Source organism: Pseudorca crassidens, chromosome 10 (assembly GCF_039906515.1).
Source record: "Pseudorca crassidens isolate mPseCra1 chromosome 10, mPseCra1.hap1, whole genome shotgun sequence".
In the NCBI taxonomy this organism is placed as follows: domain Eukaryota; kingdom Metazoa; phylum Chordata; class Mammalia; order Artiodactyla; family Delphinidae; genus Pseudorca; species Pseudorca crassidens.
The window spans coordinates 23,725,748-23,753,447 of NC_090305.1; the positions used below are offsets into that span (position 1 = coordinate 23,725,748).

General features: G+C 48.5%; 1 protein-coding gene across 1 annotated transcript; it reads left to right on the forward strand.

Moving 5' to 3' along the window:
• Positions 1–15,391: 15,391 nt before the first annotated feature.
• Positions 15,392–27,307, forward strand: LOC137232880 (butyrophilin-like protein 1). Its single transcript, XM_067755747.1, has 10 exons — positions 15,392–15,457; positions 15,702–15,833; positions 17,391–17,456; positions 18,396–18,753; positions 21,078–21,359; positions 21,475–21,675; positions 21,944–21,964; positions 22,058–22,084; positions 23,162–23,188; positions 27,273–27,307. The coding sequence occupies exons 1-10, from the start codon at positions 15,392–15,394 to the stop codon at positions 27,305–27,307; spliced, it is 1,215 nt and encodes a 404-aa protein (XP_067611848.1).
• The last annotated feature ends 393 nt before the right edge of the window (positions 27,308–27,700 follow it).

Sequence of the window (27,700 nt, forward strand, 5' to 3'; positions counted from 1 at the left end):
CTTCTGTCCCTGACAACCCCTGGGGAGGTGGCGAGGAAGGACAGTGTGGCTGGAGTGCAAGTGATAGAAGGGGGAACGGGGCCCCCGGGAGCAGTCCTAGTCCTTCTGTTGTTGTTGTGGTCTCCCCTTTCTAGAGGTGGGAACTGCAAGGTGGCTGCCCTATGCCCTGGGGGCGGGGTGGGGTCAGGACCTGGAAACAGAGGTGTGGGGTGATGAGAGATCTCCTATTCCCCTTGTCTGGAGAGGATGCTTGTTTTGCGAGGTCAGTACAGATGTTTCTCAGAGAATCTGCACGCTTCCACCCACTCATCTTGGCAGAAGGAACACAGGGGACTTCTGGGTCTACCCTTGGCCCTTGCTGGGCTGTTAGATTTCTCCTTCTGGGAAATGGAGAAGATGCTGGGCTGGTTTGGGGGGAACTGTAGGCCTTCTTTTGGAGGGGAACGTGTAAGATCGTCATCAATGATAAATGAACATTGTCTCCACTAAATTTTGCAGTCTGGATTATCCATAGCGAACACTGCATTTGTGTGGGTTTCCCTCCTCCCATGTCTCCCTCCCTCCACCGCAGAGGTCCCTGGGATGCAAGGAATGCCAGTCACTGAATTAAAAATTGGAGTAAATAAAATCAGAAAAGAGAATGCAGGGCCCTGACTCGTTCAACCTTCTTGAGTCAACCCAGGACAGCTTTGGGGTCAGCCACACACCCAGTTCCTCTAGTAGCTCAGAGAACTGAGAGTCCAGGGTGGTTAGAGGTGTCAGCAGCAGCTGTGCACAGCCCCAGCATTGGTGCACCCTGAGTGCCTTTCCACGCCGATAAGTATACTTTGCCAGCACAATTTTTTTAAATTACTACCTTTTTATTTTGAAATAATTTAAAACTCACAGAAAGGAGGCAAGAATACTAAAAATTATTCCAGGATATTCTTCACTCAGATTCACCAATTGATATCATTCGACCACATTTGCTTTATCATTATTTTTCTAAATACACATTAGTATTTTTTTCTGAACCATTTGAGAGTAAGTTGCACACAGTATATCCCTTTCCTCATAAATACATCGGTGTGAATTTCTTAAGAACAGGAACCTTCTTTTTGTTTTTTTCTAGAGATTTTATTTTTTCTAAAGAAGGTTTATTAATTAATTATTTTTGCCTGCGTTGGGTCTTCGTTGCTGCACGCGAGCTTCCTCTAGTTGCGGCAAGCGGGACTTTCTCCTCCTTGCAGTGCGTGGACTTCTCATTGTGGTGGCTTCTCTTGTTGCGGAGCACGATCTCTAGGCGCGCAGGCTCAGTAGTTGTGGCGCACGGGCTTAGTTGCTCTGAGGCAAGTGGGATCTTCCTGGACCAGGGCTCGAACTCGTGTCCCCTGCGTTAGCAGGTGAATTCTTAACCACTGCAGCACCAGGGAAGTCCCAAGAACCTTCTTTTACATAACCACAGTACAGCTATCAAAATCAGGAAACTTAGAGTGATACAATACTATTAGCTAATCTACAGTCCATGTTCAAAATTTGCCAATTGCCTCATAATGTCCTTTATAAAGTTTTTTTTTTCTTGGTCCAGAATCTAATCTAGGATTATGCATTGCACTTATTTGTCATGTCTTCTCAGTCTCCTTTATTTTAATAAAATAAAAGGATACAGTTCCTTAGATTTTGTCTTTCATTATATTGATACTTTTGAAGGATACAGTTCAGTTACTTTGCAGACTGTCCCTAAATTTAGGTATGTCTGCTGTTTCTTCAGTTTATGCATTTCTGACCAGGAATACCACAGAAGTGATGTTGTGTCCTCACTGCAACACACCAGGAGACACGTGAGCCAACATCATTCTTTTTTTTTTTTAAATTAATTAATTATTTTATTTTTGGCTGCATTGGGTCTTCGTTGCTACGTACGGGCTAATTGGGGGCTACTCTTTGTTGTGGTGCGTGGGTTTCTCATTGTGGTGGCATCTCTTGTTGTGGAGCACGGGCTCTAGGCGTGCGGGCTTCAGTAGTTGTGGCTTGTGGGCTCTAGAGCACAGGCTCAGTAATTGTGGCCCATGGGCTTAGTTGCTCCGCGGCATGTGAGATCTTCCTGGATCAGGACTCGAACCCGTGTCCCCTGCATTGGCAGGCAGACTCTTAACCACTGCACCACCAGGGAAGTTGGAGCTAACTTCATTCTTAATGGTTGCCTAGTATTCCACTGTTTGGTGAACTCTAGTTCACTGAAACCAGTTTCCTATTGTGGGGTGGCACTTAGGTGGCTCTCAATCTTTAAAAATATGAGAAACTATGCTGCAATAAATATTCTTTTTTTTTTGCAATAAATATTCTTGAACTTACATACTTGAGTGGTTGTCTAGTTATTTCCTTAGGCTAAATTCCTAGAAGAGAATACTGAGCCAAAGGGTCAAAGGATAGACTTAAAATTTTTTTTTGGCTTTGAGAAGAATTAGGACATATATCTACTTGTAAGTCTCCTCCATTTTTCAATACGACATATTTTAAACATTCACTGTAGTTAAATACACAGTGTCTAGCACTAGTTACATCTTTCTAAAACTACAGTCATTTGTGACCACCCACACCATACCTGCACACCACAAGTACTATAATATGTTTTATATATTTAAACAGTCTACTCCCTTTTTTTTTTTTTTGGCTTTGCTGAGCAGCTTGTGGGATCTTAATTCCCTGACCAGGGATTGAACCTGGACCCTCGGCAGTGAAAGCACCGAGTTCTAACAACTGGACCACCAGGGAATTCCGCCCATTTTTAAACTTAGGTTTTAAAGGGAATCTTTTTCTGTCTGATTGTAAATAGAGAGTAGGCATCAAAAACTTCAGTGAAAGCAAAACAATGTTAGTAAATTCCAGACTGATTCTCTTCCCTGCAGAAGGAGGCTCCAAGTGAGGATAGACTTATTTTTAAAGATTTTGGTACCTAAGTGTCATTCTCCAGAAAGCAGTGCAGGACTTTATATTCTTGGTAGTAGTGTCTGCACATGCCCTTACTCTCACCAACCCTGAGAATCAGGGTCGCCATCTTCCTGACCTCACACCTTTTGTGGAAAAGTAGGCTGGGGCACTAGGCTGCGACTTGAGAGAAAGAAGAGGAAATGGTAACGGAGACAGAGAAGGAGTGGTTAGGTAGCAGGGGAATCCAGAGGGTGGTGGGCAGAAACTGAGTTTAAGGACAATGTCAGGAAGGTGCAGAGCCCACTTCGTGCCTTATCTCTGCCTAAGATCTTGGGTCAGACAATGATTTCTTACATATGACACCAAATGCACAAGCAACAAAATAAATTGGACTTCATCAAAATTAAAAACATTTGCTCTCCAAATGGCACCTCAAGAAGGTGAAAAGACAAGCAACAGAATGAGAGCAAATATTTGAAAATCATATATCAGATAAAGGACTTGTATCCAGAATATATAAAGAACTCTTATAACTTGGGACTTCCCTGGTGGTGCAGTGGTTAAGAGTCTGCCTGCCAATACAGGGGACACGGGTTTGAGCCCTGGTCCGGGAAGATCCCACATACCATGGAGCAATTAAGCCTGCGCACCACAACTACTGAGCCTGTGCTCTCCAGCCCATGAACCACAACTACTGAGACCGTGTGCCACAACTACTGAAGCCCGCGCACCTAGAGCCCATGCTCTGCAACAAGAGAAACCACAGCAATGAGAGACCCGCGCACCTCAAAGAAGAGTAGGCCCACTCTCCACAACTATAGAAAGCCCACACGCAGCAACGAAGACCCAATGCAGCCAAAAATAAATAAATAAAAATTAAATTAAAAAAGAACTCTTATAACTCAATAATGACAATTTAAAAATGGGTTTCAGTCCCATAAATCTCTGAACCTCTGCTCATTTTTTAGTCTATTTTTTCTCAGTTGCCAAGATTGGGTAATTTCTGTTCATCTACCTTTAAATTCACTGAATCTTTCCTCTGTCTTCTCCACTTTCCTGTTACGCCAATCCATTGAGTTTTAAATTTTGATTATCGTATTTTTAAGTTCTAAAGTTTCTGTTTGGTTCTTCTTTATAACTTCTATTTCTTTGCTAAGACTATTAATTTTTTCATCTGTTTCAAGAAAGTTTTTCCTAGGGACTTCCCTGGTGGTCCAGTGGCTAAGACTCCACGCTCCCAATGCAGGGGGCCCGGGTTTGATCACTGGTCAGGGAACTAGATCCTACATGCTGCAACTAAGAGTTTGCATGCCTCAACTAAAGATCCTGCATGCTGCAACTAAAAAGATTCCACATGCCACAACTAAAGATCCCACGTGCCACAACGAAGATCCTGCATGCCGTAACTAAGACCTGATGTAGCCAAGTAAATATATAAATAAATAAATATTTTAAAAAAGAGGTTGTCCTTGCTTGTTGCAGCATTTTTAATATTTACTTTGAAATACTTGTCTGTTGTAAATATATATCATATATTCCAACATTTAGGTCGTCTTGAGTGTTGGTGTCTGTTGAGTATCTTTTCTTATTCAATTTGAGATTTTCCTGGTTCTTGGTATAAGTGCTTTTCTATTGTATCCTAGACATTTTGGGTATTACGTGATGAGACTCTGGATTTTATCTAAATCTATTTTAACGGATATCCTCTGATGCTGTGCCAGTGGGGGAAAGAGGGTGCTGCCTCATTGTTGTCAGGTGGAGGTAGAAGCCCAGTTTCCTCACTTGGCTTCTGTTGACATCTTGCTAGTGCTGGATAGGGTTGGGAGTTCGGGCTACCTGCTAGGCCTCTTCTAACACACATTGACTGGGAGAGTGTGAAACACATTATTACTGCTTCCATTTGGTTTCCAGTGACATTGTGATGGAGAGCTGAAAGTCCCAGGTAAAAGTCCCAGCTCACCAACAGGGAATAAACCTACCTAAGGGGGTAAAAGACCTGTACACAGAAAACTATAAGACACTGATGACAAGAAATTGAAGATGACACAAATAAATGGAAAGATACACTGTTCTCATGGATTGGAAGATTTAATGTTGTTAAAATGACCATACTCCCAAGGCAATCTACAGATTGCAATCACTATCAAAATACCAATGGCATTTTTCACAGAACTAGAAAAAATAATTCTAAAAGTTGTAGAGAGACACAAAAGATACTGAATATTCAAAACAATCTCGAGAAGGAAGAACAAGCTGGAGGCATCATAATCCTTGATTTCAGACTATATGACAAAGTTACAGTAATCAAAACATAATGGTACTGGCACAAAAACAGACACACAGATCAATGGAACAGCACAGAGACACAAGAAATAAACCTATGCTTATGTGATCAATTAACCTATGACAAAGGAGGCAAGAACATACAATGGGGAAAAGGCAGTTTCTTCAATGAACTGGGAATAAGATGACACAGGAGTTACTGTTAATGCTGTGATCTGGACATTGTGATTATGTCAGAAAATTTACTATTTTTTAGAATAGTACACTGAAGTTTGTGGGGGTAATATGACAAAATGACCATGATTTGCTTTAAAATACTTCAGGGAAAAAAGAGGGATGGATAAAGCAAAAGTGACGAAGTTGAAAATTCTAGAATCTGGGTATGAAGAGTTAATTATATTGTTTTTAGCTTTTTTTTTTTGCGGTATGTGGGCCTCTCACTGTTGTGGCCTCTCCCGTTGCGGAACACAGGCTCCGGACGTGCAGGCTCAGTGGCCATGGCTCACAGGCCCAGCCGCTCCGCTGCATGTGGGATCCTCCCGGACCGGGGCACGAACCCGTGTCCCCTGCATCGGCAGGCGGACTCTCAACCACTGCACCACCAGGGAAGACCCCTATGTCCAAGTCTTGGTTGTGGGAAGGGACAAGCAGGCTGACCCCTTCCTGCCAGGAGGTGGAAGTGTGGCTCTTCAGAAGCAGTGGCGGAGCCTGGCCCCTGGGAGAGGAACTGCATACCTGTGCTGGGTGCAGCTCCAGGGTGACACGGGACCCTCACCCTGCAGTGAGGGAAGCAAACGGGAAAGACCAAGGCCGGGGAAGGGTAGGTCGCCTTGGGGCGAGGCAGCCTGCTCTTCTGCATTTTTAGCCAAGGAGAAGGTATCACTTCCGAGGAGGGAAGGGATAGAGTGGGAAATGGTGACCAGGGGCAGTGGACAACTTGAACCTCTGGATGTGAACTAGAATTTTCTAGTATCCCTTTGGGTCTCCTACCTGACACCTGATAGCAGGGGGCTGAGGCACTGGGCTTCCCTGAGCAGGCAGGTGGGGCAGGGAAGTCCTCAGGCGACAGAGGGACACCTGCAGAGAGAAATGGGGAAGAGCCTGGGAGTTCACTGGAGTCAGCTATTTGGGGAAAGGAGTATGTCGATATCTTTGTGGGGGGAGGGTTGTCTTCTGGCAGAAGCAATAGGTGGGTCACCTGGGAAGGTGCTTGTGGTAGAGACATCAGGGTGGCAATTCTCATGTTACCCCCTCCCCCAGGCCTCTCTGTCCTTTGTTGTGTTACTCTCCATCTGCACCTCCCCCCCCAATCCTTTCTCACTCTTCCCTACCCTGCTTTGTAAACTGGGAGACTGACCTCCTTGGATTGATCACTGGGAGGGGGGACTTGCTGGCGGCGTCTCACCGGGTTTGGCTAGTGGGAGGCACCAGGGGGAGACCTGCTGTGGAAGGAGAGAGGATGGGGTGCTTCTCTCACATTCCTTCCCTGTCAGTGTTGGGGTCCTCCCCTTGTCCCCTCAGGTCTGGGGTGTGTGTGTGTGTGGGGGGGTAAAGGCTGCCCAGTGCCTCAGAATCCCCTGCTGTTCCCTTCACCCAGTCCTCGCAGGGGCTGGACGAGAGCTGAGTTTCTCATGGGCTGGGGGCGCTGGGTGAGGGGCGGTGGGGAGATCCCTCCCCCCTCGCTCAGGACTGTGCTCTTCCTCAGCACAAGCTGGAGGGTGGAGTCTCCAGCTTCACCCTCATCTTCCAGCCTCCTGGGATTCAGCCTTCAACTCCTCCCTCTACCTTTGAAGCCCTGGTTCCAGCTCTCTGAGTCAATGCCTTCTCAGCAAGGAAGACGTCTCCCCAGAGAGGTCAGGCTCCCACCAGCCATTTTCAGCTTCGTTCCAGGAATTCGGAATTTCCCCAGGGGAGCCAGAGCTGAAACTGACGGCCCAGGGCCTCCCTTAGCTGTGTTTTATCTTTGGTGTACCTGAGGGGTCTCATGTTTTGTGATTTTCTCCACTTCTTCTGTTCTGTCATGCATCCAGGCTGTGAGGCTGCCTGAAGCAAGAGACTTCCTTTTTCTTCCCGAGGTGCTGTCAATAAATGCCCACTGAACCGGTGAGTGTAGGGAGTGTGTCCTATAGCCTTTTAGTACGGATGCCAGGAGAGGTGAAAGGGGAGGGGGCAGGTGGAGGAGGAAAGCTTTTGATTTGGGGGAAATGGCAGAGCCAAGGCTGGGCCTTTTGCAAAGTCAGGATGTACGTGTGTGTGTGTGTGTGTGTGTGTGTGTGTGTGCGCGCGCGTGCACACACAGGTTAGCGAGGAGGGGTCCATGAAGGGGGAGATCCTCACCTTCTCAGGCTTCAGGGAGCAATGCGATTGGGGAGCGTCGTGGGATAGTCGAGTGAGTGGGGACTGGGTTGGATGGAGATGCTGTCGTTGTCCCAGCACTGTCCTGTGGGAATTCAGTTTTGTTCTTAAAACAAACACTATTTTATAAAAAATAAATAAATAAAATAAAAATAATAGATAAAATGAATAAGAGCTAACTCTTCAGTAAGTCAGTAAATATTTGAATTAAGTCCCCCCACCCCAGGACACTCCCTGGTGTCCCTTCCTGTCCTAACTACCCTTTAGCAAGGCAGGGAACCCATCTGACTTCTGCCACCACAGACGCATTTGCCTGTGCTTTAACTTCGTATATCAGGGATCCTGTAGCGTGCAGTCTTTTGTGTCTGGTTTCCTGTGTTCCGGTCCACTTTTCTAAGATTCCTTGTCTGCTGCTCCATTCCTTCCCTCAGTGTCTCCACCCGGGAAGCGCTCTGCCAGTCCACCCCGCTGGCCACAAGGGGGCAGCAGAACCCGGTGGAATCTGGGCTGATCCAGCGGGGCAACGCTTCTCTTGGCCCCTGGGCTCCTCCCACCCAGGTAGCACCCTCTTCCTGGGCTGCCTCCCAGGCAGCTGCTGCAGGTGGTTCTGCTGCTTCCCTCTCTGACACCTGCTGCTTTAGAGAGGATTTCTGGACTGGAAGTTTGGAGCTTGGGTCTCCAACCTCTTTGGATCACCCGCTCCTTCTGGTAATATATTTTGAACATGCAGCTATCAAATACACACAAATGTTGTACAGATTATAAAAACAAACACAAGTAACACATGGAAAGAGATAAAACTAAAGCATTTATAACAGAACTTTGAATATTTCTTCTGCCTCCCCTCCTGCCCCCAGATCCCTGGAGCACCCCTGGGGCTGGTTCACCCCTACCTGGTGGTCCCTGGTTAGAGCTCAGCTGAGCTTTTTTGGGGGGTGGGGTGGAGCCTGTGGGTTTGACACACAAAGGTCTGACCCTGGGCAGGTTCCCTAATATTGTTGAACCTCTATTTCCCAGCTGTAAAATGAGCAAAGTTAAACTTTCCTCTGAGGATTATAATAAAGTATGTAACGTTCAGAGTAAAATGGCACTGGGTGAACAGTGTGCCTGAGTAGTTGGTGACACTCATTAGAGAGCAGGGCCCAGCCGCAGGGCTTCAGCCTGCAGCTCAGCCTGTGGAGACAAGTCTCCTGACATGAAGGAACAGGGCGGGCATCCTGGGGGCTGTTGGAATCGGCCTCTGAGGGTTGTCAGGGCCTCTCCTGCCTTTACTGCCAGGTCTCTCTCCTCTGATTCTCTCAGGGACAGAGGCCAAAGCGCCAGAACTCCAGGCCTTTCCTGTACGTTGGCGCTCAAATCCCTCCGAGCAAGACTTGCCTGATTAACTCTTGACTGTGGGTGGGCCTGACCTATGGGATTGAGAGACTGAGTAAATACTTCCCAGGTTGCTGAGTGGGTCACCCATGTGGGCAGTACAATAACTTTCTCTGCAAAATTCACTGACATCTCAGTGACTAGGGAACGTGCTTGAGACACTCTGGGCAGATGTGTTCATTCAGGTGTCCTGTCCCAGATGTGCCAGGGCTGAATGCCAGGGGGATCCTACCCCTTCCTTCTTTCCCCTTCCTCCCTCCCTCCCTCCCTTCCTTCCTTCCTTCCTTCCTCTTTCCTTTCTTATACTATCTTTGTGTTTCCTTTCCTTTTAATCTCTTATTATCTTTTGTTTATTCATTAATGTAATAAAATATTACATTTTCCATAAGAATGTCTTTCTCCCCAGTCTCCCTCCTTTACCTTTATACATCTCAGGGCTCGGGCGGGAGTGACGCGTCTTTATGTCCCCAGGAATCTCAGACTTTGGAAGCAGAGTAGATTGTCTACTCAGAGGGTGGTGGGGTAGGTGCTATGGTCCAGGTGGGTTCTGCAGCCAACCTCTGGGTGGGCCCGGGCAGCACCCACTCTTGGGAATGAGTAAGGGGCCTAAGGAAGTCTGTGAGCCACCTTTGGTTGGATATTTCAGTTTTGGAGATGACAGCCTATTCTGGGAGGGGCTGTCCTTCCTCAGCAGAGGGGCAGAAGTGCAGGTTCAGAGGAAGGTCATGGCCCCAATTGTGCCCTTGGGGCTCTGCTCAGCAGGCTTCCAGGGCAGAGCTTAGTCCACCAGCCAGGGTCATTGTTGTTAGAGAAGGAGGGAAACACTTTAACGTTGGAATAAAATCATTGCCTGGTGTGTGTGTGTGTGTGTGTGTGTGCGCGCGCTCCTATTTTTTAAAAAAATAAGTATCAAAGGAGTTGTTTAAACTTTTCCTACAGTGTAAATTAATCCAGTGAACACTTCAACTTAACAGTGTCAAGTAAAATAAGCTGTACCGATTGCATGTTTAAGAAAAAAGGGGATTAATTCTTTCCATCCACTATGACATTTTTAAAATTAATTTTTATTGGAGCATATTTACTTTACAATGTTGTGTTAGTTTCTTGCTGTACAGCAAAGTGAATCAGTCATATGTATACATATATCCACTCCTTTTTAGACTTCCTTCCCATTTAGGTCACCACAGAGCAATGAGTAGAGTTCCCTGTGCTATACAGTAGGTTCTCATTAGTTATCTATTTTGAACATAGTAGTGTATATATGTCAGTCCCCATCTCCCAGGTCATCTCACCCCGACTTCCTTTCTTGGTAACTATAAATTTGTTCTCTACGTCTGTGACTCTATTTCTGCTTTGCAAATAAGTTCATCTCTACCATTTTTCTAGATTCTACATATAAGTGATATTATACGATATTTGTTTTCCTCTTTCTGACTTACTTCACTCTGTATGACAATCTCTAGGTCCATCCACGTCTCTGCAAATGGCACTATTTCATTCCTTTTTATGGCCGAGTAATATTCCATTGTATACATGTACCACATCTTCTTTATCCATTCATCTGTTGATGGACACTTAGGTTGCTTCCATGTCCTGGCTATTGTAAATAGTGCTGCAATGAACATTGGGGTACATGTATCCTTTCGGATTATGTTTTTCTCCAGATATGTGCCTAGAAGTGGGATTGCTGGATCATACAGTAATTCTATTTTTAGTTTTTTAAGGAACCTCCATACTGTTCTCCATAGTGGCTGTACCAATTTACATTTCTACCAACGGTGTAAGAGGGTTGCCTTTTCTCCACACCCTCTCCAGCATTTATTGTTTGTAGATTTTTTGATGATGGCCATTCTGAGCAGTGTGAGGTGATACCTCATTGTAGTTTTTTTTTTTTTTTTTGCGGTACGCGGGCCTCTCACTGTTGTGGCCTCTTCTGTTGCGGAGCACAGGCTCTGGACGCGCAGGCTCAGCGGCCATGGCTCACAGGCCCAGCCACTCCACGGCATGTGGGATCCTCCCGGACTGGGGCAGGAACCCGTGTCCCCTGCATCGGCAGGCCGACTTTCAACCCCTGCGCCACCAGGGAAGCCCCCTCATTGTAGTTTTGATCTGCATTTCTCTAATAATTAGTGATGTTGAGCAGCTTTTCATGTGCTTCTTGGCCATCTGTATGTCTTCTTTAGAGAAATGTCTATTTAGGTCTTCCACCCAGTTTTTGATTGGGTTGTTTGTTTTTTTGTTATTGAGCTGCATGAGCTGCTTGTAAATTTTGGAGATTAATCCCTTGTCAGTTGCTTCATTTGTAAATAGTTTCTCCCATTCTGAGGGCTGTCTTTTCATCTTGTTTATGGTTTCCTTTGCTGTGCAAAAGCTTTTAAGTTTCATTAGGTCCCACTTGTTTATTTCTGTTTTTATTTTCATTACTCTAGGCAGTGGGTTGAAAAAGATCTTGCTGTGATTTATGCACTGTAACATTTTAAGAATCACAGTTCATTTTATATCACCATTGCTTTATGGCTTAGGTGTTTATCTGAAACTCTTTTGAAAGCACTTGAAGCGAATTAAAGATAAGAGGTACTATGTGGCTGTTACAGAAGAAAGTAAACTATTAACCCCACTAGCATTAGGATAATTTATACCTTGAGAAAGAAAAATCATCTGTGGCTAGGGAGCAGCCTTTCTTGTTAAAGCGGCTGGAACATGACCCTGATGTCTGGGAGAGGGCAGTGAAGTATGTTGTTTGATATCCATCTTGCCAGTGTGTTCCAGTGTCCTTCCAGTGTGCTTCCAGAAAATCTTCCCTGTACTTTGTCATCCCTACTGCTCTTCCCCTCCCAGTATGGAATCAAAGGGCTGGCATTCAGGGTGAGATAAGCTTTCCGGCCAGATCATCTTGTGGCATTGTGGAGTCCAAGGTCCCTTTTTGCTCCTGCTTCCTGTGGAGTTGTGTGTGGAGCAGGGGGCTGAGCTGGGCGGGGTTTGAGGGCTGGAGGTGGTGGGTGGGGCAGCCTCCCTGCATCTCTAGCCCTCCGTCCTCTGTGAGGGGCCTGGACTAAGTGTCCTCAGTGGCAGGGCTCTTAACTTACTTCATGTCTGTGTGCATGTGTGAAAATGATGTGGCGTAAATTCGATTTGTGTGACTCAGTTCCTGGCACTTAGTAGGTATTCAGTCAAATTTAGTTTTCATAAAATTCCTCTAATGTTTCTCAGGCCTTGAAAAATCTCCTTGTGGGGAAAGGATTGGTGGAGGTAGTGGGGCTGAAGTTTAGGCAGACCCGGAGGCTAATATTTGTTCTCATCTAATTAGGTACTTTTGTGTTAATGTGGATTCTCCAAATACTCCTGAGTGTAAGTAGATATTAGCAAAGATGGGATTTTGTGGGATGCCAAAGGGGGCTGTGTTCGGGTATATCCAGAAGTTCTGGGTAACAGCTCATGCCAGACTTCGGGCAGAAACCAAGCATCCCAGGCATCAGCGGGTCGGTCAGTCCTTGTTCCATGAAGGTAAATATAACAGGCTGTTCAGAACAACCCAGAGTGAACGCAGGTTGAGAGATTTGCTGGGTGTGTGGTTGTCAGTCTGAGATTTGATTTCCTCGACTGTAGAATGAGGATAATAATGACAACCGCCAGGCAGAAGTGAGGTGTGAGAGACACTAGGAAAGTCACTTTACTGTGAACCCCCGACACTGGGCAGGCTTGAGGAAGCATCAGAAGTGGTTGAAGCTGATGGTTCTGGCCAGGGCTGTACTCAGTGATGCGTTTATTTCTGGGGTAGATAAGAAAAAAGAGGGGCAGATGGTGTGGCTCTTGCATCTGTCCAGGGGCTGACTTTCAGGGTTAACGGTCTTTGTGTTTCTGTGGACTAAAATGTTTTCTGAAAATGGGCGAGGCTGAGTAGCCCATGCGCTGCTGAAGAGATTCCTGAAAATGAGCTCAAGTAATGTTTATTGAGTGTTTACTACGTGCTGGACAGCTGAACAGGACACACAGTGGCTCCTCTCCTGGATTCCCCAGACATTCCTCACCTGAGCACAGGTCAGGGCTGTGGAGGAGACAGGGTGCAACCAAAACCCCAGAAGCATGTGTGTGGGGCCCACAATGGGGATCGGGAAGTCAGCAAAGGGTCCCCCGAGCAAGGTCATTTTAGGTGAGAGCTGGACGTGAGGAGGTTGGGGGAGGAGGGGGCGGGCAGGAGCATCCAGTGGCTGGTGAGGAGGTCCTCGGCTGGGAAGGCTCGGGGAACTGGAGGATCTCACCTGAGGCCAGTAAGGGAGCACCTGGGAGAACCAGGGGATGAGGTCAGAGAGGACGTTGGAGGCCTGGGAGCCACAGAGGAGAGGTTAAGCGGGGAGGTCCCTTGAGGGGTGAGCCAGAGAGTTGACAAGAGACGATGTGAGAGGATCATGACCTCGGAAGGCAAATGAACTGGAGGAGGCGAGGCTGGAGGTGGGGTGGGGGTGGGGAGACCCACGAGGAGACCACTGCTTGAGGCAGCTGAGAAATGAGGGTGGCTTGGAAGTCGGTGCTGGCCGTCGACGTGAATTTGTGAAAAATCTTGAACTTTTTGGAAGTAGACTGCGTGGGAGAGTGGGGTATGAAGAATGCCTCTCAAGTTTCTGGCAGAGAAAACTGGGGGAACACAGGTGCCCTTTACTCAGTAAGCAAACTGCAGGTGAGGGAGGGGCAGGAGAGGAATTGCCAGTCTCCCTGGTTTTTCTTTGGAGACCAGCCTTTCCTGGTGTTCACTGCAGCCTGTCAGGGAGGGGTCTGAATGGTTGTACCCAGGCCATGGGTGATATAAAGCCTTAACAAGCCTTAGGGCACTGTCCATTCAGCATGGGCAGGGCCAGTGTCCTGGAGCTGGTTGTGGAAGCTCCTGAGGCTGCCAGGTTGTGGGGAGCTCCTGGGTCATCTGTTGGGGAAGAAGAGAAAACAGCCACACTGGGGGCTGTGTTCCGGTGCAGTTTACCGGCTGACATTGATCGTCTCAGCAGTGAGCCCCTGGTGCACACAGACCAGGCAGGGGGCCAGCTAGTACTCTTGGCTGTGCCACACACATAGTCCCCACTGCCGAGGTTAGGAGCCAACCCGGAGTGCAGCACTTGTCCAAATTACGGTTACCGAGTCTGTGAGTCTATCTGTCCCGCTCAGGGTGGTTTCAGCTTACTTGTATCTACTCTCTTTTGCTGCTCTGATCATGCTGTTTCCTTTGTGATCGCTGGGTGACTGTCCAGAGGACAGGGCAGAGTCTGCTGGGATTGCTTTTTCCAAGTTTCACTTTCAAATAGTGGAAGGAACCAGAGAAAGGTGGACTCAGCTGTCCGGGATCGTTTCAGCGGGGTCCCCATGGTCCCCGTTTCAGCGGGGACACCCCTGTGCCAGGCTCTGCTGCTTCTCCACTCTGCTGGGAGCCGCCTGCCCCTCAGACGTGAGGAACTCAGGTTTCGATCTGGAATTAGGGTTTGGGGCTCAGAGTGACTAACTTCAGGTGCAAATTTTGAGGGCAGATTTGGGGTCTGCTGGGGTCCCTGAACCTTCTCACGCTGCTGAGTTGAGAGACGCTTCAGAAGCCCCAGCCTTTCCAAGCAGGTAGGTTGGTTTCGAAGACACCTGTGGGCCAAGAAGAGAAAGCAGGGAGCAGCTGGCTGTGAGGAAGAGGATGAGAAGGAGGTGGGGCTGGGGGCAGGGGTGGGTGGCGCTGGATGACGGTGTGGTTCTAGGAAGACCCAGGACAACTGCGGTGAGGGGTGTACCTTCCTTCCTTCATTTTAATGTCGTATCTCTGGCACTTAGTAGTAATAGGCCCCGTTCTAATTACATGTAGTGACTCTAGATATATAAATTCCTGGGATTCTCATGAAAACTTTGGGCTCTAGATGCTGTTAACATGCACATTTTGTAGATGAGGAAACAGGCAGAGAAGGTTGAGAAACTTGGTTAAGGTCGTCACACAGACAGTGCCCCAGCTTTCGGGGACTCAGCAGTCGGCCCTAAGAATCTGTCCTTCCCAGGACCCTAAGCTGCCTCGTCCCCCACCCTGAACACTAAGTCATTTCTCGGACCAGGACTCATTTATCTCCTCGGCTGCTCTGTTTCCACTGGGATCTTCTACCCCAATGCAGAAATCTTCTTCAGAGGCAGTGAGGGTGAGGATTAACCTGTCAGTGGGGATTGGCTGGGCACCGGGGTGCAGGGCCATGTCCTTGGTCCCTCTCAGGAAAGGGCTGGGTGGGATTGAAGTTCAGGTCAACTAAACAAGCAACAGAGGCAGCACAGGGTACCTGTGACGGACCCACAGTCTCCTTGAGGAGGACGTAGTGTGTCTCTGGGGCTTCTCAGTGATTCCTGGTCACTCTGGGGGGCCACAGAAGGACACCAAGTGAGAACTGGCCTGTCCTTCGTGGTGAGGGGCCTGAGTCTGGGTCTCTGTCCCGGGGCATCACCGGTGGTTGTGAATAATGGGGAGATGGAGGACGTTTCCACCACAGGGCCCCTGGTGCTGAGAAAGGAAGCACCTGGTTTTCTGGGCAGAGTGGGTTGTGCTGCAGGTGCCATTGGGGTGGGAAGGGAAGGACTGTGTTTTTCCCAAGCAAAGCTAGTGGTTGTCTAGCCCCACAGAGGCTTGCTACAGGGGTGGGAAGCTCCAGACCCAGGGCTTTCTTGGTGTCAGGGTTGTGGGAGGCCACCACCTCACCAGCATAGTGATCAAGCAGGGGGCTCTGCTGCTGGGGGGACTGTTGCTGGCCCTGAGCCCTGCCTCCCCTCTGGGGCCCCAGAGCTCCGGGCCGGCCCTGCCTCCTGCCCTGTGTCCCCAGCTGATGCCATGGGAGATCTCTCCAGCTGCTGTGCGCTCTGCCCCCTCACCTCCCTGCTCCTTCTCATCCAGCTGCCCACTGGGGGGTCTGCAGGTGAGTGTGCCCCACCCCTCGTCCTGTGTCCTCGTGGGTGAGTGGATCCCCGGGAGCTGGGCTGGTTCAACTCCACCAACCATCAGGAGTGGGTTGCTATTTGAGGAGTCCCTTCTCTAGAAAAATCATGATGCTTCCCCAACCAGTAATTGTTATTAAATATTTAACAAGAGTCTCTAAACCATAAAGTAAGGGTAAGGGACCTCGACATTTGTTCAGTTATGAACTTATGATGTTTTAAAACATCAACTGTCAACAATATGACCATACTTTTCCAGTTAACTTTTTTTGGGGGGGGGCACACCGGCCCCTCACTGTTGTGGCCTCCCCCATTGCGGGGCACAGGCTCCGGACGCTCAGGCTCAGTGGCCATGGCTCACGGGCCCAGCCGCTCCGCGGCATGTGGGATCCTCCCGGACCGGGGCACGAACCCGTGTACCATGCATCGGCAGGCGGACTCTCAACCACTGCGCCACCAGGGAAGCCCTCCACTTAACTTTTGTTTCCCAGCTTTATTGGTATTGAAGTTCTTATTCATCCATTACTTCACTTCATTCTATATATATTTATAAGGTGTCGACTACGTGTTAGGTACTGTACTTGAATAAAATAGAGAATCCCTGTCTTTTTAGAGCTTACACTCTAGCAGGAGGCCATGAATAATAAATGCAAGAAACAGCTATATTAGACAGCTTGTTAAAAGAGATGAGAAGAGGATTTCCCTGGTGGCGCAGTGGTTAAGAACCCGCCTGCCAATGCAGGGGACACGGGTTTAATCCCTGGTCCGGGAAGATCCCACATGTCGCGGAGCAACTCGGCCTGTGCACCACAAATACTGAGCCTGCGCTCTGGAGCCCGCGAGTCATAACTACTGAAGCCCCTGCGCCTAGAGCCCGTGCTCCGCAGCAAGAGAAGCCACCACAATGAAAAGCCCCTGCACATCAAAGAAGAGTAGCCCCCGCTCGCCCCAACTAGAGAAAGCCTGTGCTCAGCAACAAAGACCCAACGCAGCCAAAAATAAACCAAAAAAAAAAAAAAAAGAGAGAGATGAGAAGAGGGGGGCAGTGAAGCCGTGTGCTGAGGTGGGGGGGAGTCAGGGGTGTGGAGGTGGGAAGCGGGCAGCAGCGTGTTCAGTGAGGTGGTCAGTGAAGGCAAGGAGATGAGAGCAAAGACCTGGAGGAGGGTGTGAGCCTGTGAGGGGTCCCTTGGAAGGATGGTTTCTGCAGGAAAGAACAGCCCGTGAAAAGCTGCCCGTGTGCCTGAGATGTTCAAGGGACTGTGGAGGAAGTGTTGGCTGGAACAGTGTGAGCGAGAGGGAGAGATGCAGGAGTTGGGGTCAGAGAGGCCCTGGGGGTCATCCCCACCGGGCCTGTGGTCCACAGGCGCGGGGGGGGGGGTGGTGACGAGAAGCCATGGCAAGGCTTTGAGCAGAGTAAGGACATGGTTTCCAGGTTGAAGAGTCGCAGACACAGGACTGGGGAGAGGAAGACACAGGCAGGGAGTCTACTGTCATCCTCCAGGTGAGGGACAAGGGTGACTCAGACCAAGTCTGAGCAGCTCAGGAGTGAGAAGTGGTTCTTTGGAGATCCAGCAGGGCTGTGCTGCAGAAGGGTCATGTCGTGGCCCATCCACAACGCCTCAGAAGGCCAATGGCTCTGAGAAGATATCGGTGGGGTGAATATGGGCTCCTGTGGACGACGAGAGTAAAGGCAGGTTTTTAATGAAAATAGCATTTGCGTCTAGTTTTTAGTGCACTTGTAGTTCAGTTGAGGAGAAAGTCATGAGCACAAATAATTAAGTTAGGGGAGGCAGTGGGGATGTTTCTGGATGTGGCTGAGTGATCAAGGAGTTCTGTCCTAGGCCACAGGTATTCTCTTTCGTCAGGGTTCAGTCCTGCCCAAGAGGGGCCAGGATAGAGCTATCGTTCTCAAAGTAAGGTCCCTGGAACATAAGTTTCAGCATCTCGGGGAATTCTTTTTTTTTTTTTTTTTTTTTTTGCCTCTCCCGTTGCGGAGCACAGGCTCCGGACGTGCGGGCTCAGCAGCCATGGCTCACTGGCCCAGCCACTCCGCAGCATGTGGGATCTTCCCGGACTGGGGCACGAACCCGTGTCCCCTGCATCGCCAGGCGGACTCTCAACCACTGCACCACTAGGGAAGCCCTCGGGGAATTCTTTAGAAATGCAGATCCTTGGGCCCACCCCAGACCTACTGAATCAGAAGCTCAGGGCGGGGGTGAGGGGGCAGCACTGTGTTTTATAAGCCCTCTTGCTGATTTTGCTGCATGCTGAAGGTTGCCAACCACTGACTTAGAGTTTTCCATGAAAGAGTGTGAAAACAGCAGTACAGATGGATGAAGGATTCTCTGTGACATCACTTCTGGGTCATAAAATTGTGATCAGGATGTCTTGCGGAGATTCAGAATCATCACAGCTCAATCCCTCAGGTCATGATGGCTCATGTTATCCAACACCTGTCCCCAGCCTGCCCGGGCCTTCCCACCAGACTGTGTGTGTTTCCTGCCCTCACTCTGTGTCTCTCTTCCTTTCTCACTCCTATGTCTGTGTCCACAGTGGGGTTCTTCGTGACTGGCCCCTTGGATCCCATCGTGGCAGTGCTGGGCGGAGACACCGAGCTGCCGTGTCATGTGTTCCCACCCATAAGTGCAGAAGACATGGAGCTGAGGTGGTTCCGCTCCAAGTCTTCAGAAGCCGTGTTCATCTATCAAAACCGAGTCGAGCAGAATGAGGGGCAGATGGCTCGTTACGCAGGGCGGACCTCGCTGGTGAGCGACTTCCTTGCCCAGGGGCAGGCTGCCGTACGCATCCAGAGGGTCCAGGTTTCAGACAATGGGCTGTACACCTGCTTCTTCAGAAAGGGAGGCTTCTACGAAGAGGCGAGTTTGGAGCTGAAGGTGGCAGGTTGGTGACTTGAGTTATGTTTTTGACCTGGAATACTGGAGTTGGGAGGAACTTCAGGGACCATGTAAACCAGCCCCTCATTTTACAGCTGAACAGGAGGCTCATGTGCTCATTCCGTTATTCAGTGCAAATATATCGAGAGCCTACTCTGTGCCACATCCTATTTTGGGCACCTGGGATACATCAGTGAACCAAACAATGTTCCCTGCTCTGTGGAGTTTATATTCTAGAGGCAATCCATAAATACTAGATCAATAGGTTTTAGCGCTTTTGTATGTATGGGAAGATGCAAGAACCTGGGTTCATTAAATTTTTTTCCCCTGAGATATCTCTAACTATCTAAGGGGCTTGTTTTTCCAAAGTACAGAGTGCCTTATCCTATTTTTTGGTCCTGAATTCCTTTCGGGGTGTACTGTCAGTGAGTGACTACAGTGCTAATGACTTGATCCTTGTAGAATTGCGTGGTGGGCAACGTTCTTTGTTTTACATGTGTCATCTGTTGCCATGATAATGCTGTGTAACAAACAGCCACAAAAATCGCAGTGGCGTATAACAATGACCATGTATTTAATTCAGGCATGGAGGGAGTACAGCGAATCTGGACTGTATTTGACTAATCTTACCTGGGATTATTTATACATCTTTGGTGGTGTTGGGGAAATACAATTAAAAACAAAATCTCCCAAACCAGAAATTTTCTTCACAAAGTTAGTAGAGAAAGAATACAGTTTTATTACTGAATGGGCATTAAACCAGAGTGTGATACACATCACAGGCAATCTACTAAGAGATCACAAAGACAGAGAGAAAGCGCCCCCTTTCATAAAGTCAAGCAGATACAACCCATTACATACATGTTTTCAAGGTAAACAGTAACTAATCCTCAGGTCAGAGGACTTGATAGCACCATCTGTCACATAGTTCACCCTCAATTTTCCTGGTAATTGAGGTGACTATGTTAGCTAACTGGCTTTATCCAGAGGAAAAACAAATTCTTATGCCTTTATGACAGAAGGTGGTTTTACAGCTTAGAGTTCAGTGTCCACTGAAGTCTGGCTCCTACCCTTCCACAGGGAAGGCGAAAGTTGGGTGCTGTCTCCCTTAACATTTATATTTCAAAGAGATGTTTCCCAGGTCCTAGAGAAAGGCATTCGTGGTTTCCAAAGCTGGCAAGAGGCCTATCTAGTTTTCAAAAAGGATTTATATACATTTCAAAGTGGAGGGGGTGACTTCCCTGGCGGTCCAGAGGTTAGGACTCTGCCCTTCAAATGGAGGGGCTGCGGGTTCGATCCTGGGTCGGTGAACTAGGATCCCACAGGCCGTGTGGCATGTAGCCAAAAAATTAAAAATCAACCAAAAAAATAAGGAAGTGGGGAGAAAATACCTACAATTACAGGTGTTCTAAAGCAAGTGTTCTAAGAAAAAGGATGGGAGGGGAATCTCTTCCTTCATTTTCAATGCAGAGAATGACGCCTCTTAATTTTAATTCTTATCTGTCCTTACAGTCGGCTGAGGAGGCCACCATAAGGACCTTTGCTGGGTTTTTTCAACTGGGTGTTGGTTGATCTAGGAAAGCTTCAGCTGAAAAGGCTGCACCAGACCAAACATGGCCTCCCTGTGGCAGAGGGTAGCCCAATGGCACGAGGATGTTAGAACCTCTGCTTGAGTCACATGGCCTAGTCTCTCACTGGCTAGTTGAGTCACCTGACCCGGCCCAGAGGCAGAGTGTGAAGGCGTCAAAAAGTGTGTGGCTGAGGGCCAGCTGGATATAAAGAGGGAGTGACGATTTGGGAATCTTTTACAATCAATGCATCACAGATGGGGCAAAATCACGTATTCAGTTCTGGAATTTTAAGTTTGACGTGTATGTGAGGAATCCTGGTGGAAATAACCCACTGGATGTGGATGTATGGAAGGGGAGTTCAGGGGATAGGGTTGTCATCTGATCTAATTTTGGTGGTGATTTTCAAAGAGAGGCAGTGGGTGTGGAAGCCGATGCCCTGGGAGAGTGTGTGAGGTGAGGAGAGTCGAGGATAAGGCTGGGACCTGGGACCACATTCCTCCTGTTTCCACTGGGTGTCAGCCCTTGCACCTGCATGACTGGGGAGAAGAGCCCCAGCGCTCTGAGCCCCCGGAGGTCCCCACACCCCTTCCTTGTGTTCCCCGTGGCAGAGCGGCTGCCTTTCTCCCTGCAGGGAACAGCCTCCCCCAGAGCCCCAGATCGCAAGGTGAAGGGCTCCCACTGGAGTTGTGTGCACGTAGGCACTGCTGGGGTCCCCAGGACCCAGGCGGCCCCCCTGGGCTCTACATCTTGCCTCCCACAGGTGTGGGCTCTGCCCCTCAGGTGCGCATCACAGGGCCCGAGGAGGATGGGGTCCGTGTGGTGTGCACGGCCTCAGGGTGGTTCCCGAAGCCCCAGGTGCAGTGGAGAGACCTCAGCGGAGAGAAGTTCCCGGCGTTCTCCGAGGCCCACAGCCAGGACGCTGAAGGGCTGTTCAGCGTGGAAGTGGCTCTGGTGGTGAGAGACAGCTCTGCAGGGAACGTGACCTGCTCCGTCCTCAACACTGTCCTGGACCAGGAGAAGGCCATGGCCATTTTCATCCCAGGTCAGCGCTGTTCCCTGCTTCCCGCAGGGCTGGGGGAGCGGGCCGGGCGTTCTTGAGTGTCCTGGGCTTGGGTGTCTTGGTGGTGGCCCTGACGGGGCCTCTGGCCGGGCCGCAGAGCCCTTCTTTCCCCAGGCCTCTCCCTGGAAGCTGGCTTTCTTAGTGAGCCTGACTGTGCTGATGGCCCTGCTCCTTGGGGCTGGATATTACACCCGGAGAGAACATTTCAGGAAGTTGCTGGTGATGCAAGAAAAGGAGAATCTGCGCCTGGATAAGGAGCAGGACTGGCGGACGAAGGAGGAGGTGCTGAAGGACACAGGTAAGGCAGGACAGTGGCCAGGGCTGGAGAGCATGGCAGCCGCACTGAGATGGATGACCGACCACAGGGCCTTCCTGAGTGCAGGGCTCCAGGGAAATCCGGGCCCAGGGCAGGTGGCTGGGGAGACCCAGGGTGGATGGCTGGAGCCAGGGAGGCCCCGATGGGTCTGGGGTTAGAACGTCCTCCAGGTTACACACAGAGAGGTGGTATTTTGTGGACGCTTTTTCTTAGGGATGGGAGCTCATGCTTCTTCTGCACTCTCTTTCAGATGAACTCCGGACAGAACTCGGTAAGTTCTGCTTTTCCCCCGAGCTCTCTGCGTACCCGTCAGAGGAGACATTCTGCTTCTTAGTTCACCTGCTTCCTGTGTGTTGCCTTTCAGGCTGGAGGAAATCCGCTTACCTGGCTGGTGAGTGACTCTCCTGATGTCCTTGGGTTTCCTGTCTTCCTGTGACAAGGCATCCCTCTCCTTGCTTCTGTCCAGACACAGCCGTGTGGACCCCCTCCCTGGGGCGGAAGTGGAGGCTGCTGGGAGGCAGAACCCAGCTGCAAGGGCTCGCCCAGATCTGGGCCGCTGATTCCCACCCAGTGCTTGGGAGCCTGGGTGTGATGGTGACCCCAGGGTCCATCATGCACCCTGCGTCTTATTCCAGCCTTGACTGGCCCACCATATTGATAGTTTTCTAGCCTTGAATGCCCCTGGTTTTCAGACAGTACCTGGAAGCAAAAGTCATGTGCTCTGAGATTGCATTAAAGGAGCTATCCAGATCAGCGGGCTGATTCAGCTTAGGAGTGTGACCTCCTGTCTCCACCCCAAAACAGCATCCAAAGAGGGTCTGTTCCCCCTAGTTTCTTTGGGTGATGATCAAAAAGTTATGGGGGCATAGCTGGGCTGACCATGCGTGGGAATGTGATGGGAAGGGCTGTCAATGCCCCAGAATAGTGATGTTTACCTCTAGAAATATTTCATCTGGGAAACATTAGCCACTTTTACCCCAGAACTCAGCTCACATTCCTGTCCTTAAATAGTTCGCATTTCAAGTTATTTCCCAAATATACCTTTGCCAGAAAAAAACTGAATATGATGATGCTTTCTTACAATTATTGAATAATTTATATTGTTTCCCTAAAATGTTTTCACACATAGTAGGAAACATTTTGATCCTTAGCGGCAAAAGTCAATGTAAGTAGAATAAGAATTTTTGAGGTTTTTGAGGCACAGAACAGCTAAGTGACTTGCCAAACATCACACAGGAGCAGCGGGACAGTGGTGTAAGCCAGCCTGTAATGCAGGGCTCCTGACCTGTGGTCCAGGGAAATTCCCACAACACCTGCTGTCTGCACATAGCAGGGGTCACCTCCCCTCCAGCCTCTCCACGACTGTAGTTAGTCTCACCTGCAGAGCAGAGGGGAGGCACGGGCCAGGGGATTCACAGCGAGCAGGCTCGTTCTGGCTGAGGTCTCACCAGGGTGTGTTCCCTTTCAGCCTGGAGGAAGGCCCAGCTGTATGCAGGTAAGTGGCTCTGAGTTCCTGTAGCCTCCCCTCCCCAACCTGGACTCTTCCCTCTTCTCCATCAGGGGACACATGAGGGTGCGATTGGTGTCCCTGGTCTCCTTGTCACTTCTGTAACCTCTATCCAGAGACCGCAGGGACTTCTCCTTGGAACACAGATCTACCTTCATTCCGGCCTGTCCTCTGCTGCAGGGCACTGTCAGGGTTAGCAACGCCCTCCCCAAACACCTGGCCCAACTGGAACTGCTCACTGGTGCAGTGACCACGGAGAGGTCAGTTGTGAGGAGGGACAGCAGCAGGGAACGACCGTGTGGATCACGAATCGCTCACCTCTGGAAGATTTCAGAGATCATGCTTGCCTGCTTAGGACTCAGGTCTTCCCAAGGGGGCCCTTGGTTCTTGATCCCTCTTGCTCCAAAATTCCTACCCCTTTTGGCTCTAGTTTTGGTTTTCCCGCTTCTTCCTGGTCCTCTGGGATACTGGTCTTCTCTCTGCTTCCTCTGACTCCCTGTCCAGGCTCAGTTTCTTCCTCCAAACCTCCTTGGTTGCTGAGGAATTAGTTGCTCTAGAGCAGGTGTTCTGGATCTGGGGTCCAGAACTTCTGGGATGTTGATGGACTCCTGGGGTGAGGGTCTGTGAAAGATCTGAAATTATATGAAAAATCCTGTGTATATGTTTGTGTAATAGGAACAAAAATGTAACAACCATTATGTCTCCTTTTCGGAGAACTCTGTGTTCACTGATAGGCTCATTCCTGGTTAGGTTTATTCGGGGCAATGTGTGAAGGAACATAGAGGAGTCATGATTCTTTCCCAGAGAATGGGTGTGGAGCAAATCAAGGAAGACAAGACCAGAAGGAGGAAGAGAGGAGGAGATGAGGAGGAAGTAGTGTGTCTGAGATTTGTCTTATAGAGATTGGGGTTGCCTGTAGTGGTGGAAGAGAGACCACAAGGCACAACCATGGTGGTTTGAGTTGGGGAGCACACAGAGGGTGTGCAAGTTATTTGGGTGCACGAAGTGTAATCAACTCCTTGATACCACTTTGAGAAATTTCAGTCAAGACACATTTATTTTTAAGCCATTTTGAGGTAACCCTCTAGTTGAGTTTGCCTCTGATAATGAGACCATCGCAATCTTCCCGTAGTGGTCAGGGCAGGAGTGTGGTATGGGGCATCCTAGTGCAATGTAAGGTTGTCCCAAGGACCCTTTAGCTTTGGGGTGAGTTAAAGATCTATACCCTCAAAGCCTGTGTAACACGCCCTTTCCCTGCTTGGAATGTTTTTGTTTACAGTCAGGAGTATAGATCATGAGAGACAGAGAGGGGTAAACCAAGGGGTGAAGAAAGCATGAGGACTGAGGATCTCGTCTTAGGGATTCTTACCGATTCTCCCTGGGATTTCTATGTTAAACAGGAGGATCAGATAGTCCTCTTTTACCATCCCCCCTACCTGCTAGATTAAAGAGCATGTGCGCTAATGTGTATCTTGTAAACCCTTCTATTTTGTAAGGACAAATCCCATTACACTAGAGTCAACATTTTCGTATTGACAGGTTCATAGTGTGAGGTGAACAAATGTTTGATCTCTTTTTATTCATAAAACTGGCAAAACAATTTGTAATTTAATGATTTGCTGTGGAAATTAAGTGAAGAATAGCATCACACTCGATACATTGTGGAGTCTCACAATTAAATGCCAACTCTCTTTTCTCCTCCTCCCCCTTCTTCTTGTTAATCTCTATCACTCGTGATACAGAAATTTATAGCTGGGTGTCAACTAGTGTCTTGGTGAAGAACAAGTAAGTTAAAGTTCATTTTTTTTCTCAAAGGGTCACATGGGTCAGGCCAGTTTTTGTGATCTTATTTCCATCAATCAAATGAACAGAGACGGAAATGCCAATTTCTGCATGAACCTGTATTACGTGGGGATGGTAGTCACAAATTTGCACCCCAAATGTGCACGGAAATGTCATTTACACACTTCTACAAATGTTCTGATCTTGTTCCCGAGTCTTCACCCTGTTGGAGGCAACAGCTCTCCCAGTGCAGACATTTCAGGGTCCCATGACTCATATAGGTTCTGCTTTGGTTGGCGGCGAGCCTCCTTTCTTCTTCCCAAAAGGGAGTAAGGAGGTTGGAAGAGATTATGTGGCCTTGGGTCAGTGGAGGAAGGGGTCCCTCTGCTCTCCCTTAGTCATATCAGGCCATCATCCTGGGGGGACTAGCCTGACCTGGTCCTTAAGATTCTTGGTCTGGGGTCAGCCGAGGAGCGGCAGGTCCTGTCTAGCTATTTAGGCACTGTTGTTTCCCGCCTACCCTTGACCCCATCCCAAGGTTCTTAATACATCCATAAAGTTCCCTTTACCACAACATATTTACACATTTTGGGGTTTAGAACATGGACATCTTTGGGGGCCTCTCACTGAGGTTCTCCTGGAAGCTTACAACCTCTCTGGGCAACTATAGGGGGAAGCAGATGACTAGTTCCAGTATTTTGGGTTCTCCCTCACATATAGGGGTGTTTTTGCTTCACTAACCCTGCGAAAAGGGGGAAGAGAATTCATTAGTGTCTTTCCTCTTACTGAATGTGTGTCTTTCTCACTTTGAACATCTGTCTCCCTTCCTTGAAACCTTTCCGTTGCCTCCTAACTGGGCAAGATTTCTCTGATGCTGTATCCCGAATTCTCTCCACTAATGGTTTATAGTCAACTTTCGAGTTCAGTTAAGCCAAGTTGTATTCTCTCTACTGCTGGCTTAGAGGTAACCTGCACGTTCAGCTCAATTAATTCTTTTTTTTAAAAAATTATGCCATATTTTACTTCATAAAAATAAAATACTTCCCTCATCAAAACACCATAATACAACAACAAAATACAAACAAACAAAAATGGCAAAAAGGAAGAATACTTGCCCTGGATGTGATATACAAAGGCTTAAAATGCTAAATAGAGAAAGACCTAGTGTAAGTCAGTATAAAATTACCCCCCCCACTGGAACTGGCACAAACATGCAATTCATAAAAGAAGAAATTCCAAATCAATAAACACATGAACAAACATATATCTTCACTACCTATCAAAAGATGGGATGAAAAGGTAGTTTTATAACTGACGAAAGGAAATAATTAAGTACAACATTCTAGAGGGAAACTTGACATTCCATGTTATAAGCTCTGTTTTTTGTTTTTTATTTTTATTGGGGTATAGTTGTTTTACAATGTTGTGTTAGTTTCTACTGTAGCTCAATTAACTCTTTTTTTTTAAAGTAATTAATTTATTTTTGGTTGTGTTGGTTCTTGGTCTCTGTGTGCAGGCTTTAGTTGCAGTGAGCAGGTGCTACTCTTCCTTTTGGTGTGCGGGCTTCTCATTGCGGTGCCTTCTCTTGTTGCGGAGCACAGGCTCTAGGTGCACGGGCTTTGTTAGTTGTGGAACGTGGGCTCAGTAGTTGTGGCTCGCGGGCTCAGTAGTTGTGACTCGCGGGTTCTAGAGCGCAGGCTCAGTAGTTGTGGTGCACAGGCTTAGTTGCTTCGCGGCATGTGGGATCTTCCTGGACCAGGGCTCGAACCTGTGTCCCCTGCATTGGCAGGCGGGTTCTTAACCACTGTGCCACCAGGGAAGCCCCTCGATTAATTCTTTATAATTACATGAAAGCCTTGGAAATTTTGATATCCCCAATTCTTTCTCCAGAAAACCTAGTTTTCAGGATGGATGAGTGGCTAGGGACTTCAGAAAGCTTCATTTTATAGTGAAATCTGGTGAAATATCAATTTATGTTCAAATTGATATCAGGCCTCTCAATCCTTCAGTATTAAGGTCTATGGCTTAGCCTTCAAGGGAGGCTGAAGCATGATGGTTGCGTGTGTGTGTGTGTGTGTGTGTGTGTGTGTGAGAGAGAGAGAGAGAGAGAGAGAGGGAGAGAGAGAGAGAGGGAGAGAGGGAGAGAGAAAAGAAATACATGCATCAGTTGAAAGTTTCCAAAACATTTTCCTTTATACCTCTCACATCAGTATGCTTCCGAAGACTAAGCACTGACCCTGATATGTAGTCTCTGCAAACCCCTGATATGAAACGTGTGGTTCTCTTGTAGACTGGCGGAAGGAGAAGTTCCAGGCCTGTGAGTGACTTCGTGTTCTTTCTGGATGTTCCTCCTGCTGCCCCCGTGGCCTCTCCTTCAGTTCTCAGTGGTGATGTGGATCCGGGCACCATCAGTGGTGGGGGGGTGTTGTGGTGCTGATAGTCGCATAGGTGGGGCTGGTGGGTGTGACTGATATTGGATGCTAAATAGATATTTTTCAGTCTTTGAAGTCCAGGCTGGTCCTCAGGGCCCTGTGACATATGTAACTCTGAAATTAGTCTTGTGGATCCTTTTCCTGTTTGGAAGGCTGTGAACTTGAGTCACAAGTTTCTAATCTAGGGGGGCTTAGCCTTCTCCCCATGCAGCTGAGAGTCCAGCTTCGGGGGTGGTTGTGCGCTCTTATTATGGGGCAGGGGAAGGCCTTGCATGATAGGCAACTT

Excerpts from the sequence above, each read along its gene's own strand:
- LOC137232880 (XM_067755747.1), top strand. The coding sequence starts at position 15,392 with ATGGAGGACGTTTCCACCACAGGGCCCCTGGTGCTGAGAAAGGAAGCA. Across the intron at positions 15,458-15,701 it reads CACCTGGTTTTCTGGGCAGA|AGCTCCGGGCCGGCCCTGCC; the intron begins GTGGGTTGTGCT and ends CTGGGGCCCCAG. Across the intron at positions 21,676-21,943 it reads GGAGGTGCTGAAGGACACAG|ATGAACTCCGGACAGAACTC; the intron begins GTAAGGCAGGAC and ends ACTCTCTTTCAG.